Raw genomic sequence first — 17946 nt, forward strand, 5'->3', positions numbered from 1 at the left:
GCATAGATCTTGCCCGGAGTGGCAACGGCGCAAATTTTTGGGCGATGTTGCCAAACGTATTCATGGAGAAATTGATATACTCAACATTTTTATTGCTAAGATCTTGAACTGAATCGACTCCGTAACGGCCGAAATTCAGAAACCCATAAACATTTGTTGGCTCCGTTTTATATACCAAATCCAAAGTCGTATGTTGATCAGATTCATTTATATTATCAAAATTACAGCTTTATTTGATCCGACAAAACGAAACTGTATATTAAGTAACGTAGATTAATTTTTCGTAAACACTACAGTATTTGTTGGCTCCGTAAACAAACATATTACAGTTAGGTAATGTTCCATACATTGCTAAATCCGCCTAGACTAGACGAACTCGACTCCGTAACGGTTCAAATTTTGAAATGCTCAAACCACATCTTGACTCCGTTTTATATACCAAATCATAAGTCGTATGTTGATCTGTTCCATTTATATGCACTTGCATGACATTGACATGGGGATATGAAATTAGGGCTAGCAAAAAATCTCCTGAGTTTTATGGAAGTTGAAGAAGTCGACCGTAATTCAATTGAAACTTATAGAAAACATTCTGAAACTAAAAATTCGGAACCCTAAAAAGATAGATATTTGAACGAACCTTTCGTCATACAGTGACGGTGATAATTCTCAAGTAGTATGCATCCAACAAATAACAACCTACCTCTTGAATCATCAGTAAATATCAAGATAATTATCATAATATTTATTGACGTGTAGCGTTCGCCTATGCACTGATTCCGATATCAATCTGATAAAATAATTAAAATGTTAGATTTAGGTCAAACAAATGACGACTCATATTCCTGCACAAATTATCCATTACGGAGTAAATATGAGTGTACGCAGATCGCCAACACGTTTAACCAGCAGTGGTGCAGTGGGTACTGCCGGTGGATCGCATCCCGATCTATCGAAGCTAAGTTCGTTTTCTACGAGTTCTACGCCAACTGATACTCAAATTACTTACGGAAAACGGAAACAACCCCTAGAAAAAGATTGCAGATTTAGTGATGATATGAAGGATATTCGGTCGGAGTTGAGCCGTATTAGTACATTACTTGAAAAATATATATGCTCAAATGAACAAATAGTAAACAAAATTCATGAAAACATTTCTGTGGTAAAAACACAAATTACCGAAATTAAATCGTCCAACGAACAATCCTTGAATTTAATTCGCCAAAATACGAATCAAATCAATGAAATTAAGTCATCAGCATGTATGATAATTACTGAACAAAACATATTGAAGAGTACTATTTCTCAATTAGAATCCCAGATAAACTAGGGTGAGAGTAAAATAAAATCACTGGAATTAAATCTTTAATCAATAAATCAGTCAGCCAACCCATCGGGTTTTACGTCTAAAAATCAACTTCATATAATTTAAAACTTAATCAAGGAACTACGGGACAGAAAGAGCCGCGAAAAAAATGTAATTTTTACTGGTTTCCCAGAATCGACATCTTATAACTCAAAGGAGAGGAAATCTAAAGACAACTACGAAATTTTAAAAAATTACCTCACTAATAAGTTCAGACCTACCGAAGCCAGTAAAAAAAATAAATAACCTTAATTCAAACTGTAGTACAGGTCTTGATGGAATTACTAGAAAAGCAATTAAATGCATCAAAGAACCAGTAGATAACTGCGTTAAAAACAACCGACTTCAAACTTGCACTTGCAACATTTACAAATACAGACAAAAATACTCATAAAATAAAAACTGCTGGGCCTATCCGAATAAAATTTTTATGGGACCAATTCGACACCATCCCGCATCGAACAAAAAAGAATCACGTAAATCGGTTCAGAAACCTCGGAGTAATCGGTATACATACATAAAAAAAAAAAATAAACGGCCGAATTGATAACCTCCTCCTTTTTTTGAAGTCGGTTAAAAATTAAATCATACTTTAAGCGACTGTTTTAACCAAGCCATAAGTCAAAGACGTTTTCCGGACTCGTTAAAAATAGCGAAGGTAACTCCTATCTGTAAGAGTGGCTCAAAATTTGAACCTTGTAACTATAGGCCAATTTCGGTTTTGCCAGTATTGTCAAAAATATTGGAGAAGATTTTACACACGAGATTAGAAAAATATTTAGACTCATTTAATTTTATTTCAGTGCGTCAATACGGATTTAAGCCAAAAAGTAACACTCTGTCAGCGACTATGGACCTAACTATTAAAATAAAACAGAACATTGACGCAAACAATATAGTTTTAGGAGTGTTTATTGACCTACAAAAGGCCTTTGATACCGTTTCTCACGAACTTTTAATAAAGAAATTAGCATCCATTAACATTAATGGTAAAGCACTAGATATGCTGAAATCATATTTAAAAAATCGATCACGAATAGTTAAAATAGATAACCATGATAGCATTCCCTTACCAATTACATGTGGCATACCACAAGGATCGATTCTAGGCCCATTGCTTTTTTTAATTTATATTAATAATTTACAAGATTTAAAGCTATTGGTCACCTAACACTTTATGCGGATGACACCTGTCTATTTTATTTTGGTCCCTCTATACATGACATGATAGCGCAAGCACAAAATGATTTAAATAAATTAAATAAATAAATGCAATCTACTAAAAATAAATATATCTAAATTCAAAGCTCATAACAAAATTATTCCACCACACGCTCCACTTAAAATTAACGGTGTTCTATTAGAACATAAAACCCACGAGAAATGCCTAGGTTTGCGAATCGACAGCTCTCTGAAATGGAATTATCACATCGACCACCTAAAAAATAAATTATCAGCACTTCCTAGTAGTTAGGGAGCCAGGTGCAAATTTGGTTAATTATTTCCTCTCAAGAGATAATTCGTCAGACGCATCAGAGTATATAGTATTATAAAGCCTCGTGAACGTCAGCTGGCGCTCGGTTGGGGGGGTGAGCGGTTGTAGCCTCCCACGCACGTAGGAAAAAAAAATACATTCATTCATTTCCTCTCAGATAAAAATTTGTCAAATTGTAGCTAACCCAATATCTCAACGAAAAAAAATAATCAGCTGGTTACAACATGGTTTATTATACGTCAGCTGGTCTCTCGAACATGAAAAAAATAAAATTATTTTCCGTGATTTCCTCTCAAACAAAAATTTACCTGATGATAGCTTATATGTAACTGTGGATATATATATAGGTCAGCTGGCTGTATCTTGGTGGAAAAACCGTCAGCTGATACTTTGAAAGTTATTACATAGGAGTTAGACAGATGCATCTATTGCCAATTTATATGCATCAACTGACTAGGTTTTCCTCGAATTATTGCTAGCTGATTTTTTTTATTTATCGCATCAGTATATTAACAATCAGCTCACAAATTTTCATTTGAGATGAAATGACGTATCTTTAATTATTATCGTTATTTTTAAAAATTCAAGCAACACACGCTAGCATAATATAGACAGTAATAAGGTACTTGGAGGTGGTTAGTTGTGAGCATGATCGGGGTACTACATTCAGCCACATCGGTAAACATGTTTTTACAAATATTATAAACTGCATTTAAAAATAACTATCATATCATCAAATTCACATAACTACTTAAAAGTGTAACAAATATGAAATAACACACTAAAAACATTAGTTAACTATAATTATTAAAAAAATAATAGTATAATATATAATTAATAAAGTTATTACTTATCTTTTATGGAGACTTATGTTGATGGAATTCCACGTATCTCGATGATTTTGTTAATGTCTCATTATATTCGAGACACCAGCTGACGTATAATACACCATGCTGTAACCAGCTGATTATTATTTTTCGTTGAGATATTGGGTTAGCTACAATTTGACAAATTTTTAGCTGAGAGGAAATGAATGAATATACTTTTTTTTCTTACGTGCGTGGGAGGCTTCAACCGCTCACCCCCCCAACCGAGCTCCAGCTGACGTTCACGAGGCTTCATAATACTATATTTTGATGCATTTTACTAATTACCGCTTGAGAGGAACTTGGTCATAAAATCTGCTTCTGGCTCCCGGACCATAGATCTCTGCATAATATTACTTCTTGCATTCCTCATAAATTACGCCACACCATCTACAATACGTTAGTAAAGCCGCACCTAATGTATTTAATAGAAGTATCGGGGAGTGCTTACAAAAATAAATTAGAGCCACTCCAAATTTTACAAAATAAAATCATTAAAACTATCTTTAACTATCCCTTTTTAACTTCTACAAATAAAATCTACGACGACACTAAAATAATGAATTTAAAACAATTATACTTTTATAATACGTGTATGTTCATCCGCAAAGGGCTACATAAAAACATAAATACAAATATTATAATCTCAACATCAAATCGCCACTATCCTAATAGACGAGCTAGCTATCTTGCCCTCCCGAAGATCCGAATAAATTATGGAAGGCGAACGGCAACATACGTTTCTATGACGAGAATAAATGTCTTTAAACCTTCAAATGGCTAAGGCCGCAAGCGACCAATGGCTGAGCTCGGTGGGCTCTGATTGGCTCATTTGAATCGGATCAACAAGAGCTCAAACGCAAAAAAGGTGGATTTGTATAAAAAGCACGTAATTATTATTATTACTGATCGTGACACTTGTGGCTCCGTTCGGATCCACATACGGACGGTGATGTGGCAATGGATCCACAAATACCAACCGGATCAACAAGTGAAAACGGATCAAATAATTACTAACTATATGGCACGTTTGATCAACATAGTGCCCATGGAGATATCTATATATATATATATATATATATATGGAGATATCTATATATATATATATATATATATATATATATATAAATACCAACTTGGGCACTAAGTTGATCCAGCCCGACTGCCGTGCATTGCCGATTCCACCTTTTCCCCCATATTACTCGACTCCGGTTGCATAGATCTTGCCCGGAGTGGCAACGGCGCAAATTTTTAGGCGATGTTGCCAAACGTATTCATGGAGAAATTGATATACTCAACATTTTTATTGCTAAGATCTTGAACTGAATCGACTCCGTAACGGCCGAAATTCAGAAACCCATAAACACTTGTTGACTCCGTTTTATATACCAAATCCAAAGTCGTATGTTGATCAGATCCATTTATATTATCAAAATTACAGCTTTATTTGATCCGACAAAACGAAACTGTATATTATGTAACGTTAATTAATTTTTCGTAAACACTACAGTATTTGTTGGCTCCGTACACAAACATATTATAGTTAGGTATAATATTCCATACATTGCTAAATCCGCCTAGACTAGACGAACTCGACTTCGTAACGGTTCAAATTTTGAAATGCTCACATACTTCTTGACTCCGTTTTATATACCAAATCATAAGTCGTATGTTGATCTGTTCCATTTATATGCACTTGCATGACATTGACATGGGGATATGAAATTAGGGCTACCAAAAAATCTCCTGAGTTTTATGGAAGTTGAAGAAGTCGACCGTAATTCAATTGAAACTTATAGAAAACGTTGTGAAACTAAAAATACGGAACCCTAAAAAGATAGATTTGGACGAACCTTTCGTCATACAGTGACGGTGATAATTCTCAAGTAGTATGCAGCCTACAAATAACAACCTACCTCTTGAATCAGGGCAACTCTTTGGCGAACGCTACACGTAAGATCCATATTGTGATCCGTCAATATTTACTCTCGGATTACGATATTTATTGACGTGTAGGGTAGTGTATTGACGGATCACAATACAGGGTTAGTTTTCAATGACCAGCCAAAATTTAAAATTAAGATCTAGATATTAAACCAAAGGTGCATTTGAAAAATTATTGTCGAATAAAATTAAATAAAAATAATAGCATTCATTTGAAAATGTCTTAAAAATTTCCTAAATCGTAAACACCCCCAGAATCAATGCACTTGTGTGCGTGCGCGCATTGCCAAATTTATGAGTGTGCTAACAGAAGTTAGTTAGGTAGAAACCTATCTAGGTTGTTGAACTGAATTGTTGCTTTTGTAATGTCCACACGTTCGCTTTTTAGTGGTGGACAGGAATGAAATCTAATTTAAAAAAAAAAGTTTTTTTTTTTCATTAGTTCTAAAATGTTATCGATTCTGAACCATTTCTGAAAATTTGGCCGGTCATTGAGAACTAACCCTGTATATCGCTGGATTTCTGGAACTCCTTGTGATCTGATCCCAGGACCTACATCGCAATATTTATCTTGCCGTCATCACGTCTGGCTCATACAAAGAACGTTTCAGTACTGACGCGATACGTATTGATGGTGTTGGGTGTGCTGTGATCCCTCCCAAGATACATCAGTAAATATCAAGATAATAATCATAATATTTATTGACGTGTAGCGTTCGCCTTTGCCCTGATTCTGATATCAATCTGATAAAATAATTAAAATGTTAGATTTAGGTCAAAAACAAATGACGACTCATAATCTTGCACAAATTATCCATTGCGGAGTAAATATGAGTGTACGCAGATCGCCAACACGTTTAACCAGCAGTGGTGCAGTGGGTACTGCCGGTGGATCGCATCCCGATCTATCGAAGCTAAGTTCGTTTTCTACGAGTTCTACGCCAACTGATACTTAAATTACTTACAGAAAACGGAAACAACCGCTAGAACAAGATTGCAGATGTAATGATGATATGAAGGATATTCGGTCGGGGTTGAGCCGTATTAGTTCATTATTTGAAAAATATGTAGGTATGTTCAAATGAACAAATAGTAAACAAAATTCATTCAATTAAACATTCATTTCAACATTTCATTCAATTAAACAAAATCATTTCGGCGGTATGGCGACCATTTAGAATCGTCTGAAAAGTATGGCGATGCATGGCGATTTTCGTAAATGGCTGCACGACGATGGTTACCTGTGCAAAAGTTAGCCTGGTTTCAATAAAATAAAATTTATTAGTAACTTCAAATATAACATTACAATATTGCTCTGCCTTCTGAACTAGGTAATTCCTATATCTCAGAAGGCAGTGCCTTCCCTTGCAAATTCCATGTTACATTATATTTGGCAAGTTAACAAAATAAATTTTAGTGACTAATGATAAAGGATACAAAGTAAATGATTAAGAAAATAAAAGTATACGATTTGAATTGCACAATACAATGGTTGAATTGTTTTTTTTTAAATCAACGCATTCGCGTCGGTATGGCGGGCTTTATGTCACACCGGAAAAGTATGGCATGACACTACCGTCTACATCTTTTTTATGGGCTATCGGTAAATTCTAAAATTTTTGTGTTACAAATCGTTTGATTTTCGCTATTTTTCCGACGAGTTTGACTAACGCCCACGCGACTAAGCCGCCGGTACCAGCGTTCACACCATCATTTTTCTTTCTGTCATTGCGTACTAAGACCCCTGTAGAACCGCCATCCTGTTACAAATGACTCGAAATTTTGTGTCAATGACTCCCGATCTACTAGGTTTGCGAATCGACAGCTCTCTAAAATGGAATCATCACATCGACCACCTAAAAAATAAATTATCAGCACTTCTTAGATCTCTGCGTAATATTACTTCTTGCATTCCTCATAAATTACGCCACACCATCTACAACACGTCAGTAAAGCCGCACCTAATGTATTTAATAGAAGTATGGGGGAGTGCTTACAAAAATAAATTAGCGCCACTCCAAATTTTACAAAATAAAATCATTAAAACTATCTTTTACTATCCTTTTTTAACTAAAAAAATCTACGACGACACTAAAATAATGAATTTAAAACAATTATACTTTTATAATACGTGTATGTTCATCCGCAAAGCGCTACATAAAAACATAAATACAAATATTATAATCTCAACATCAAATCGCCACTATCCTAATAGACGAGCTAGCTATCTTGCCCTCCCGAAGATCCGAACAAATTATGGAAGGCGAACGGCAACATACGTTTCTATAACGGGAATAAATGTCTTTAAGACTTCAAATGGCTAAGGCCGCAAGCGACCAATGGCTGAGCTCGGTGGGCTCTGATTGGCTCATTTGAATCGGATCAACAAGAGCAAAAACGCAAAAAAGGTGGATTTGTATAAAAAGCACGTAATTATTATTATTACTGATGGTTACACTTGTGGCTCCGTTCGGATCCACATACGGACGGTGGTGTGGTAATGGATCCACAAATACCAACCGGATCAACAAGTGAAAACGGATCAAATAATTACTAACTATATGGCACGTTTGATCAACATAGTGCCCATGGAGATATCTATATATATAGATATATATGTGGGAATAGGATAAATAATTAAGATTGTATTTCATAACTACTTTTATTTTTAGTCTGTGCTTTTCTATTATTTAATCTGTGGATATGTTATCTGTAGACTGTAAAACGATCTATGTTGTCTATGACTGGACTTTGTGTTTTTTGGTACGATGTAATGGAGGATTGTTAAAATGTATTTTTGATATGTAACCGGTGTCTGGGAAATAAATCGATTGGGCGAATTTGGCTTTTCATTTACACCATCCCCACATAATTTGGGGGCTCGTCCGGGATACGGGATGGTGGAATAAAGAAAAAACAGACGAAGACTATGATGCCGGTGATTTAACCTGATTAAGAATTTACGAATTACGAACGAAGACTAAGATTTAAAGAAGCTTATGATTATACGATTACGACTTGAAGACTATAAAACTTTTTATTTACATTATTCAACATGCCGCCGAAACGAGTAAAAGATGATGATGATTGTGGTGAACCATCGCCGCGTATTTCCTTCAATGACTTAGAGAAATCAATGACGCCATTTTCGGGTGATGATGCCTATGGCATCGAAACATTCGTAAAAGATTTTGAAGATATTTCCTCTTTAATGCAATGGGGCGAAATAGAAAAACTCATATTTTCGAAGCGGCTTCTCGCGGGAACCGCCAAGCTATTTTTACGTTCACTAAGTGGGACCACCACGTGGGATACACTTAAGTCTGAGCTCCGTGAGGAATTTGGTAAGAAGTTGAACAGTGCAACTGTTCACAAGAGACTTTCAACTCGCCGGATGAAGATGAATGAGACTCATCAGCAATATTTTTTACATATGAAGGAACTTGCAGTACTTGGGAATGTTGAAGATGAAGCCCTGATGGAATATGTCATCGACGGTATTAAAGACAGTGAGTCCAACAAAAATATTTTATATGGCGCTTGTAACATTAAAGAATTCAGAAAGAAATTAGACATTTATTCAGAAATTAAGAAAAAATCATATTCACCTAATAAGATTCAAAGTAATTCAGTATCAAAGTCCATTGGCATGAAAATTCAAAAAACACTACGAGTAAAGAGATGTTTCAATTGTGGAGATTTAGATCATGAGTCGCCTAATTGTACTAAAGGCATTAAATGTTTTAAATGCAACTTGTTTGGCCATAAATCAACTGAATGTTCTAAAAGTATAAAAAAGAGTTTGGAAATTATGTCAACTAAAAATAATATTGATGTGAGACCTTTCAAGAAGCTGAAAATAAATAATATTGATGTAGAAGCCCTGATTGATACCGGAAGCGATGCTAATTTAATAATTATGTCTTATTTTAGGAAGATTCAAGGTGAAAAATTGTTATCTTATAGTTCAGGAACAACAGAAACTTTAACTGGAATAGCTGAAAAGGAAATTTATACAAAAGGATCTTTCACAGCAAAAATTGAAATTGATGATTGTTATTTTGAAACTTTATTTTATGTTGTTGATGATGGCGCTATCCCTGTCAACATTATATTAGGAAATCCTGTACTGAAAGAAGTAGAAATCAATTTTAAATCTGGAACTATCACTGCAACAAGAATATTACACCTTACAATGCTAGAGAATGAAAATGAAGATATCACAAATATTGAAAACAAAGAATATAAGAATAAAATACAGAATATTATAAAAGAATATAACCCCAAAAGATGTACTAAAGAATCAAGTGTAAAACTTAAAATATTATTAACCGATGATGTACCAGTTTATCAGAATCCACGACGATTGTCACCTTTGGAGCTTAACATTGTTGACAAACAGATTAAAGAATGGCTTGATGAAGGAATAATAAAAACAAGTAAGTCTGATTATGCTAGTCCAATAGTGCTTGCAAAAAAGAAGAATGGAATGTTATGGAAGATTAAGGATGGAAATAAATTAATGGTTGTACCTAAGAAAATGCAAAATGAAATTATAAGAAAACATCATGAAAACGGACATTTTGGTTGTGTTAAAACTGAGGAATTAATAAATAGAAATTATTATATAGAGAATTTAAAGGAAAAGATTAAAACAAACATTGATAATTGCGTGGAATGTATACTTAATTCAAATAAAAGAGGAAAGAAGGAAGGATTTCTACATGTAATAGATAAAGGTGATTTACCATTGTCTACTTACCATATTGATCATCTACGACTGTTGACTCATCTGGGACAGATGATTCTGCAGGATGACCGTGTGGGAATAGGATAAATAATTAAGATTGTATTTCATAACTACTTTTATTTTTAGTCTGTGCTTTTCTATTATTTAATCTGTGGATATGTTATCTGTAGACTGTAAAACGATCTATGTTGTCTATGACTGGACTTTGTGTTTTTTGGTACGATGTAATGGAGGATTGTTAAAATGTATTTTTGATATGTAACCGGTGTCTGGGAAATAAATCGATTGGGCGAATTTGGCTTTTCATTTACACCATCCCCACATATATCTATATAGATATATATATATAGATATCTCCATGGGCACTATGTTGATCAAACGTGCCATATAGTTAGTAATTATTTGATCCGTTTTCACTTGTTGATCCGGTTGGTATTTGTGGATCCATTGCCACACCACCGCCCGTATGTGGATCCGAACGGAGCCACAAGTGTCACGATCAGTAATAATAATAATTACGTGCTTTTTATACAAATCCACCTTTTTTGCGTTTGAGCTCTTGTTGATCCGATTCAAATGAGCCAATCAGAGCCCACCGAGCTCAGCCATTGGTCGCTTGCGGCCTTAGCCATTTGAAGGTTTAAAGACATTTATTCCCGTTATAGAAACGTATGTTGCCGTTCGCCTTACATAATTTGTTCGGATCTTCGGGAGGGCAAGATAGCTAGCTCGTCTATTAGGATAGTGGCGATTTTATGTTGAGAATATAATATTTGTATTTATGTTTTTATGTAGCGCTTTGCGGATGAACATACACGTATTATAAAAGTATAATTGTTTTAAATTCATTATTTTAGTGTCGTCGTAGATTTTATTTGTAGAAGTTAAAAAAGGATAGTTTAAGATAATTTAATGATTTTATTTTGTAAAATTTGGAGTGGCGCTAATTTATTTTTGTAAGCACTCCCCCAGACTTCTATTAAATACATTAGGTGCGGCTTTGCTAACGTGTTGTAGATGGTGTGGCGTAATTTATGGGGTATGCAAGAAGTAATATTACGCAGAGATCTAAGAAGTGCTGATAATTTATTTTTTAGATGGTCGATGTGATAATTCCATTTCAGAGAGCTGCCGATTCGCAAATCTAGGTTATTTCTCGTGGGTTTTATGTTCTAATACAACACCGTTAATTTTAAATGGAGCGTATGGCGGAATAATTTTGTTATGAGCTTTGAATTTAGATATATTTATTTTTAGGAGATTGCATTGAAACCATTTATTTAATTCATTTTGTGCTTGCGCTATCATGTCATGTATAGAGGGAACAAAATAAAACAGACAAGTGTCATCCGCATAAAGTGTTAGGTGACCCTTTAGCTTTAAATCTTGTAAATTATTAATATAAATTAAAAAAAGCAATGGGCCTAGAATCGAACCATGTATGCCACATGTAATTGGTAAGGGAATGCTATCGTGGTTATCTATTTTAACTATTTGTGAAATATTTATCGATTTTTTAAATATTATGATTTCAGCATATCTAGTGCTTTACCATTAATGTTAATGGATGTTAATTTCTTAATTAAAAGTTCGTGAGAAACGGTATCGAAGGCCTTTTGTAGGTCAATAAACACTCCCAAAACTATATTGTTTGTGTCAATGTTCTGTTTCATTTAAATAGTTAAGTCCATAGTCGCTGACAGAGTGTTACTTTTTGGCTTAAATCCGTATTGACGCACTGAAATAAAATTAAATGAGTCTAAATATTTTTCTAATCTCGTGTGTAAAATCTTCTCCAATATTTTTGACAATACTGGCAAAACCGAAATTGGCCTATAGTCACCAGGTTCAAATTTTGAGCCACTCTTATAGATAGGAGTTACCTTCGCTATTTTTAACGAGTCCGGAAAACGTCTTTGAATTATGGCTTGGTTAAAACAGTCGCTTAAGGTATGATTTAATTTTTCTTTGATGCATTTAATTGCTTTTGTAGTAATACCATCAAGACCTGTACTACAGTTTGAAGTAAGTTTTTAAGCTTATTTATAATTATATATTTTTACTGGCTTCGGTAGGTCTGAACTTATTAGTGAGGTAATTTTTAAAATTTCGTAGTTGTCTTTAGATTTCCTCTCCTCTGAGTTATAAAATGTCAATTCTGGGAAACCAGCAAAAATTACATTTTTTTCGCGGCTCTTTCTGTCCCGTAGTTCCTTGATTAAGTTTTTATTTATATGAAGTTAATTTTTAGACGTAAAACCCGATGAGTTGGCTCATGACTGACTGATTTATTGATTGAAGATTTAATTTCAGTAATTTTATTTTACTCTCACCCTGGTTTATCTGGGATGGAGAAATAGTACTCTTCAATAATATGTTTTGTTCAGTAATTATCATACATGCTCATGACTTAATTTCATTGATTTGATTCGTATTTTGGCGAATTAAATTCAAAGATTGTTCGTTGGACGATTTAATTTCGGTAATTTGTGTTTTTACCTCAGAAATGTTTTCATGAATTTTGTTTACTATTTTGTTCATTTGAGCATACATATTTTTCAAGTAATGTACTAATACGGCTCAACTCCGACCGAATATCCTTCATATCATCACTAAATCTGCAATCTTGTTCTAGCGGTTGTTTCCGTTTTCTGTAAGTAATTTGAGTATCAGTTGGCGTAGAACTCGTTTTTTTTTTTTTTTTTTTTTATGGTGTTTCTCAATGTTAGCCAGAAGGGCTTTTACATTTTAACGCGGACGCGGGGGTGAACTGAAGGTTCACCCTGGTAGCGACATGCACAAGGGCGTCCCCCCTTGACGGGGACCACGAACCTCGGCTTGAGCTGTCGCTTGAGTGGAGGAGGCCAGAAGGGCCCTAATCGGACGGGCGCTCACCCGGGTGGGCGCGGGAACGCGGAACAAGGGACCTCGTCTTCGCCGGCGAAGACGGTGTACGCTTTCTGCTGTGGTGTGTGCGGTGTCGCGGTTTGTTCGACGTTGGGCTTCAATCGCCGAGTCTAGCCGTGCGTTAGCTTTGGTAATATCATCGTCGGAGTCGTCCAAGACATGTCTCGGCCGCCTACGACGATGAGTGGGATCGGGTTTCGCGACGTATGCGATGGCCTTTGTCACCAATGGGTTAGGGTGGTTTTTAGCCTTGTCGAAGTAGCGCTTAGACGCTTGCTTCATCCATTGGGCTATGGTGGGGAGTTCTAAGTCCCTATGTAGGTCCACGTTACGCACGAACCAGGGCGCTCCAGTCGCTGTTCTCATGAACCGCGACTGAATCGTCTGGAGCTTGTGTATGGAGCTGGGAGCGCAATGCGCGAAAACTACACTACTATAAGTGAGGATTGGACGGACCACCGTTTTGTAAAGTGTCACCTTATTTCTAAGGGACATTTTACTGCGTCTGTTAATAAGGTAATAGAGCCGGCTAAGGACATAGCTGGCTTTCTTACGGACTGCCTTAATGTGGGCTTTAAATGACATGTGTGCGTCTAGAGTGACGCCTAGGAATTTAGTGTGCTTTTGCCATGGAATGGCTTGGCCATAGAGTTTGACACTATCTATGGCCTCGGGGCCGCCGCGCCTGAAGAGCACGGCGGCGCTCTTGTCGGGGTTCACAGTGATACCCCATTTGCGAAACCATTTGCCTAATGCATCGGTCGCGGATTGTAGGAGTGGAGCTATTCTTTTGCGGTATGGACTCGACACGTAGAGTGCCGTGTCGTCCGCGAAGAGGGATAATTGCACTTTATCGTGCTTTGGGATATCGCTAGTGTATAGCGCGAATAGGAGGGGCGACAAGACGGAGCCCTGAGGGACTCCGGCCTGGATGGGGCGTGAAGACGAGAGCGTGCCGTCTAATCTGTAGCGAAAGGACCGGTTAGACAAGAAGTCTCGTATGATGAACACGAGACTGTCTGGCACGCCGAGAGTGTACAGTTTGTAAATCAAACCGTTGTGCCAGACCTTGTCGAACGCCTTCGCTACGTCAAAGAAGACCGCTCCCGTTCTGTGGGGTCTGAGGCGGGTGAGGCCCGCGAGAATGTACTCCGTGATGCGGTGTACTTGGTGAGGACACGAGTGAGCTCGTCTAAAGCCGAACTGTTCGTCTGGGAGCAGTTTTTTGGCAATGACTGCGTCCCAGAGGCGTTTGGAGATGATTCTCTCATAGATTTTCCCCAGAGAGCTGAGGAGACTAATGGGACGGTAGCTAGATGCCACGTTCCGGGGTTTGCCCGGTTTGTGGATCCCGATCACAATTGCTTCCTTCCACTTAGCGGGGAAGGTACAATTGGCCAGGAGACAATTAAAAGTAGCTACTAGGAGAGCGATAAGGGCGGGCGGCAGGCTTTTCAGAGCTCTATTGGGAATAGAGTCTCCGCCTGGGGACTTTCTACTAGCAAGTGATTTGATTAATGATTTTACTTCGGTGGCCGTCGTTGGTGACAAAGGCTCGGCATCGGTACGAGGGCTTGTGGTAAAGCGTGCGATCTCTTGATTAACTACGTTAATGTGAGTCGAGTCGGTCAAGTCGAGACTGGGGGAACATTGTTCCTCTAAACTGTCAGCTAAGCATTCGGCCTTCTCAAAATCGTCAAAAGCGGGAGGTTGATTAGGGCGAATGAGCGGTGGAGTGGCAGCAATGCCATCAGATTTGAGGGACCTCGCAAGCCGCCAGTAGGCAGTGTGCGAGGGAGAGAGTTCGCTAAGTAAAGAGTCCCACCGCTCGTTGCGTAATTCGTGAATTCGCTCTTTTACCTCTCTCTGTAAGGAACGAAGAATTCTACGGTTTTCGTCTGTCGGTGCTCGGTCGTAGGCGCGCGTCGCCGCGTTCTTATCGCCCACCAGCCTACGCACGTCCGGAGGCAGATCCAGCCGGTGGCCGAGGCCAACGGGGACCCGCCGGGACGCGTATTCAATCTTGGATTGAATGTGGCTGGTGACCGAGGAGACCGCGTCGAGCGCCTCTACGACCGTGTCGATTTTGTCCGGTACAGACTCCAGCTCTGGCGAGTCGACGGGCTGTAAGGCCTCGTGCAACTTTCGCCAGTCTACCTTCGTCATGTACTCTACTGTGGTGCTATCGGGAGGGCCGAGTTCGAACAACACGGGCCTGTGATCAGAGTCGAGCTCGTGCAACGTTTCAACGGAGCGCAACTGTAACGTCACGTTCCGCATCACCGCCACATCGAGCACGTCCTGTCTGTGTCCCGTGATCTTCGGAAAGTGGGTCGGTTCTAAGGGGGCTACAACCGTGACGTTAAGAAGGTCGGTCAGTCGGTCTAGTCGTTTGCCATTGGCGTTCTCGTAAGAGCTATTCCAGTTCCAGTGCTTGCAGTTGAGGTCGCCGGCCAGAATGACCGAGTCGCCCAGTGCAAGCAAGGCTCTGAGATCGCTCTCCAAGATTGTCTTTGACGGGGAGAGATAGACCGAGGCGATTATGACGGGTTGATGACCGGTCATAGACACCTTGATCACTGTGGCTTCTAAGTTAATTAGAGGCGGCGTGTCGATGGGCGTGCAGTGCAAGGCCCTTCTGTAGTAAATGAGAGTGCCGCCTAAGGGGCTATTTACGCGGTCGTTACGCACCAACATGTAGTTGGCGAGTCGCGGATCACGGTTAAAAGGCTTAAGAAATGTCTCTTGCATTACTAGCACATCGACCTGCCGTCTAGTGACAAAGTCCCTAACTAAGTTAGTCTGTTTGAGAAGGCCGTCCGCGTTAAAAGTAACTACGGAGATCGCTCTGGGTTTAATTCTAGCTGTGGTAGCCATTAGGGAGTGTTTTGGAGTTTTGTTACCAGCTCCCAATGAGCTGCTAGAATTTTAAGGGATTCGATGTTGCTCTTGGACTGTTTAAGTTTCCTAACAACTAGGTTTACCTCATCAAGGTTGAGGTCTTTAATATAATTCATTAAATAAATGAGGTTTGCAAAGGACTCGTCAGGCGAGTCTGATTCGGGTGAGTGCACTTCAGCTGAAGGCTTCGGTGCTGCTTGTATGGCGGGAGCCGCTGAGGGCGGCACCGCCACGCTCGACTGGGCCTTCGTCACTAGTGACGGAGGTTTCGTCCAAGCGTTAGTTTTTGGTGGCGGAGCCGGTATAAAAGCCGGCTTTGGTTGAGGGGGTTGAGCCCCGGCGCGGGCGATTCCGCGAGGTTTATTCGCCTTCTGGCGACCCCCCACCCTGTGTTTGGGAGCCTTTCGTAGAAAACGAACTTAGCTTCGATAGATCGGGATGCGATCCACCGGTAGTACCCACTGCACCACTGCTGGTTAAACGTGTTGGCGATCTGCGTACACTCATATTTACTCCGCAATGGATAATTTGTGCAGGAATATGAGTCGTCATTTGTTTGACCTAAATCTAAAATTTTAATTATTTTATCAGATTGATAATATCAGAATCAGGGCAAAGGCGAACGCTACACGTCAATAAATATTATGATAATTATCTTGATATTTACTGATGATTCAAGAGGTAGGTTGTTATTTGTAGGATGCATACTACTTGAGAATTATCACCGTCACTGTATGACGAAAGGTTCGTCCAAATATCTATCTTTTTAGGATTCCGTATTTTTAGTTTCACAACGTTTTCTATAAGTTTCAATTGAATTACGGTCGACTTCTTCAACTTCCATAAAACTCAGGAGATTTTTGCTAGCCCTAATTTCATATCTCCATGTCAATGTCATGCAAGTGCATATAAATGGAACAGATCAACATACGACTTATGATTTGGTATATAAAACGGAGTCAAGAAGTGTTTGAGCATTTCAAAATTTGAACCGTTACGGAGTCGAGTTCGTCTAGTCTAGGCGGATTTAGCAATGTATGGAACATTATACCTAACTATAATATGTTTGTGTACGGAGCCAACAAATACTGTAGTGTTTACGAAAAATTAATCTACGTTACTTAATATACAGTTTCGTTATGTCGGATCAAATAAAGCTGTAATTTTGATAATATAAATGGATCTGATCAACATACGACTTTGGATTTGGTATATAAAACGGAGCCAACAAGTGTTTATGGGTTTCTGAATTTCGGCCGTTACGGAGTCGATTCAGTTCAAGATCTTAGCAATAAAAATGTTGAGTATATCAACTTCTCCACGAATACGTTTGACAACGTCGCCCAAAAATTTGCGCCGTTGCCACTCCGGGCAAGATCTATGCAACCGGAGTCGAGTAATATCGGGGAAAAGGTGGAGTCGGCAATGCACGGCAGTCAGGCTGGATCAACTTAGTGCCCAAGTTGGTATTTATATATATATATATATATATATATATATATATATATATATATATATATATATATATATGATCAACTTAGTGCCCAGGTTGGTATTTATATATATATAGATATCTCCATGGGCACTATGTTGATCAAACGTGCCATATAGTTAGTAATTATTTGATCCGTTTTCACTTGTTGATCCGGTTGGTATTTGTGGATCCATTGCCACACCACCGTCCGTATGTGGATCCGAACGGAGCCACAAGTGTCAC

At 38.2% G+C, this 17946-nt stretch overlaps 1 protein-coding gene and 1 pseudogene across 1 annotated transcript; both read left to right on the forward strand.

Moving 5' to 3' along the window:
• The window catches only part of LOC123695435, a 67757-nt pseudogene that overhangs the window by 38740 nt on the left and 11071 nt on the right, over positions 1-17946 (forward strand).
• Positions 8292-9907, forward strand: LOC123695437. The gene is made up of 2 exons (XM_045641280.1): positions 8292-9180; positions 9605-9907. The coding sequence occupies exons 1-2, from the start codon at positions 8727-8729 to the stop codon at positions 9658-9660; spliced, it is 510 nt and encodes a 169-aa protein (XP_045497236.1). The 5' UTR covers positions 8292-8726; the 3' UTR covers positions 9661-9907.

The sequence above is a fragment of the Colias croceus genome, chromosome 11, assembly GCF_905220415.1.
Source record: "Colias croceus chromosome 11, ilColCroc2.1".
NCBI classification, from domain to species: domain Eukaryota; kingdom Metazoa; phylum Arthropoda; class Insecta; order Lepidoptera; family Pieridae; genus Colias; species Colias croceus.

Bases quoted from the DNA above. Each gene is read 5' to 3' on its own strand.
- LOC123695437 (XM_045641280.1), top strand. From the start codon at position 8,727: ATGCCGCCGAAACGAGTAAAAGATGATGATGATTGTGGTGAACCATCG. The intron at 9,181-9,604 runs GTGAGTCCAACA...GTCTTATTTTAG, and splicing joins CATCGACGGTATTAAAGACA to GAAGATTCAAGGTGAAAAAT.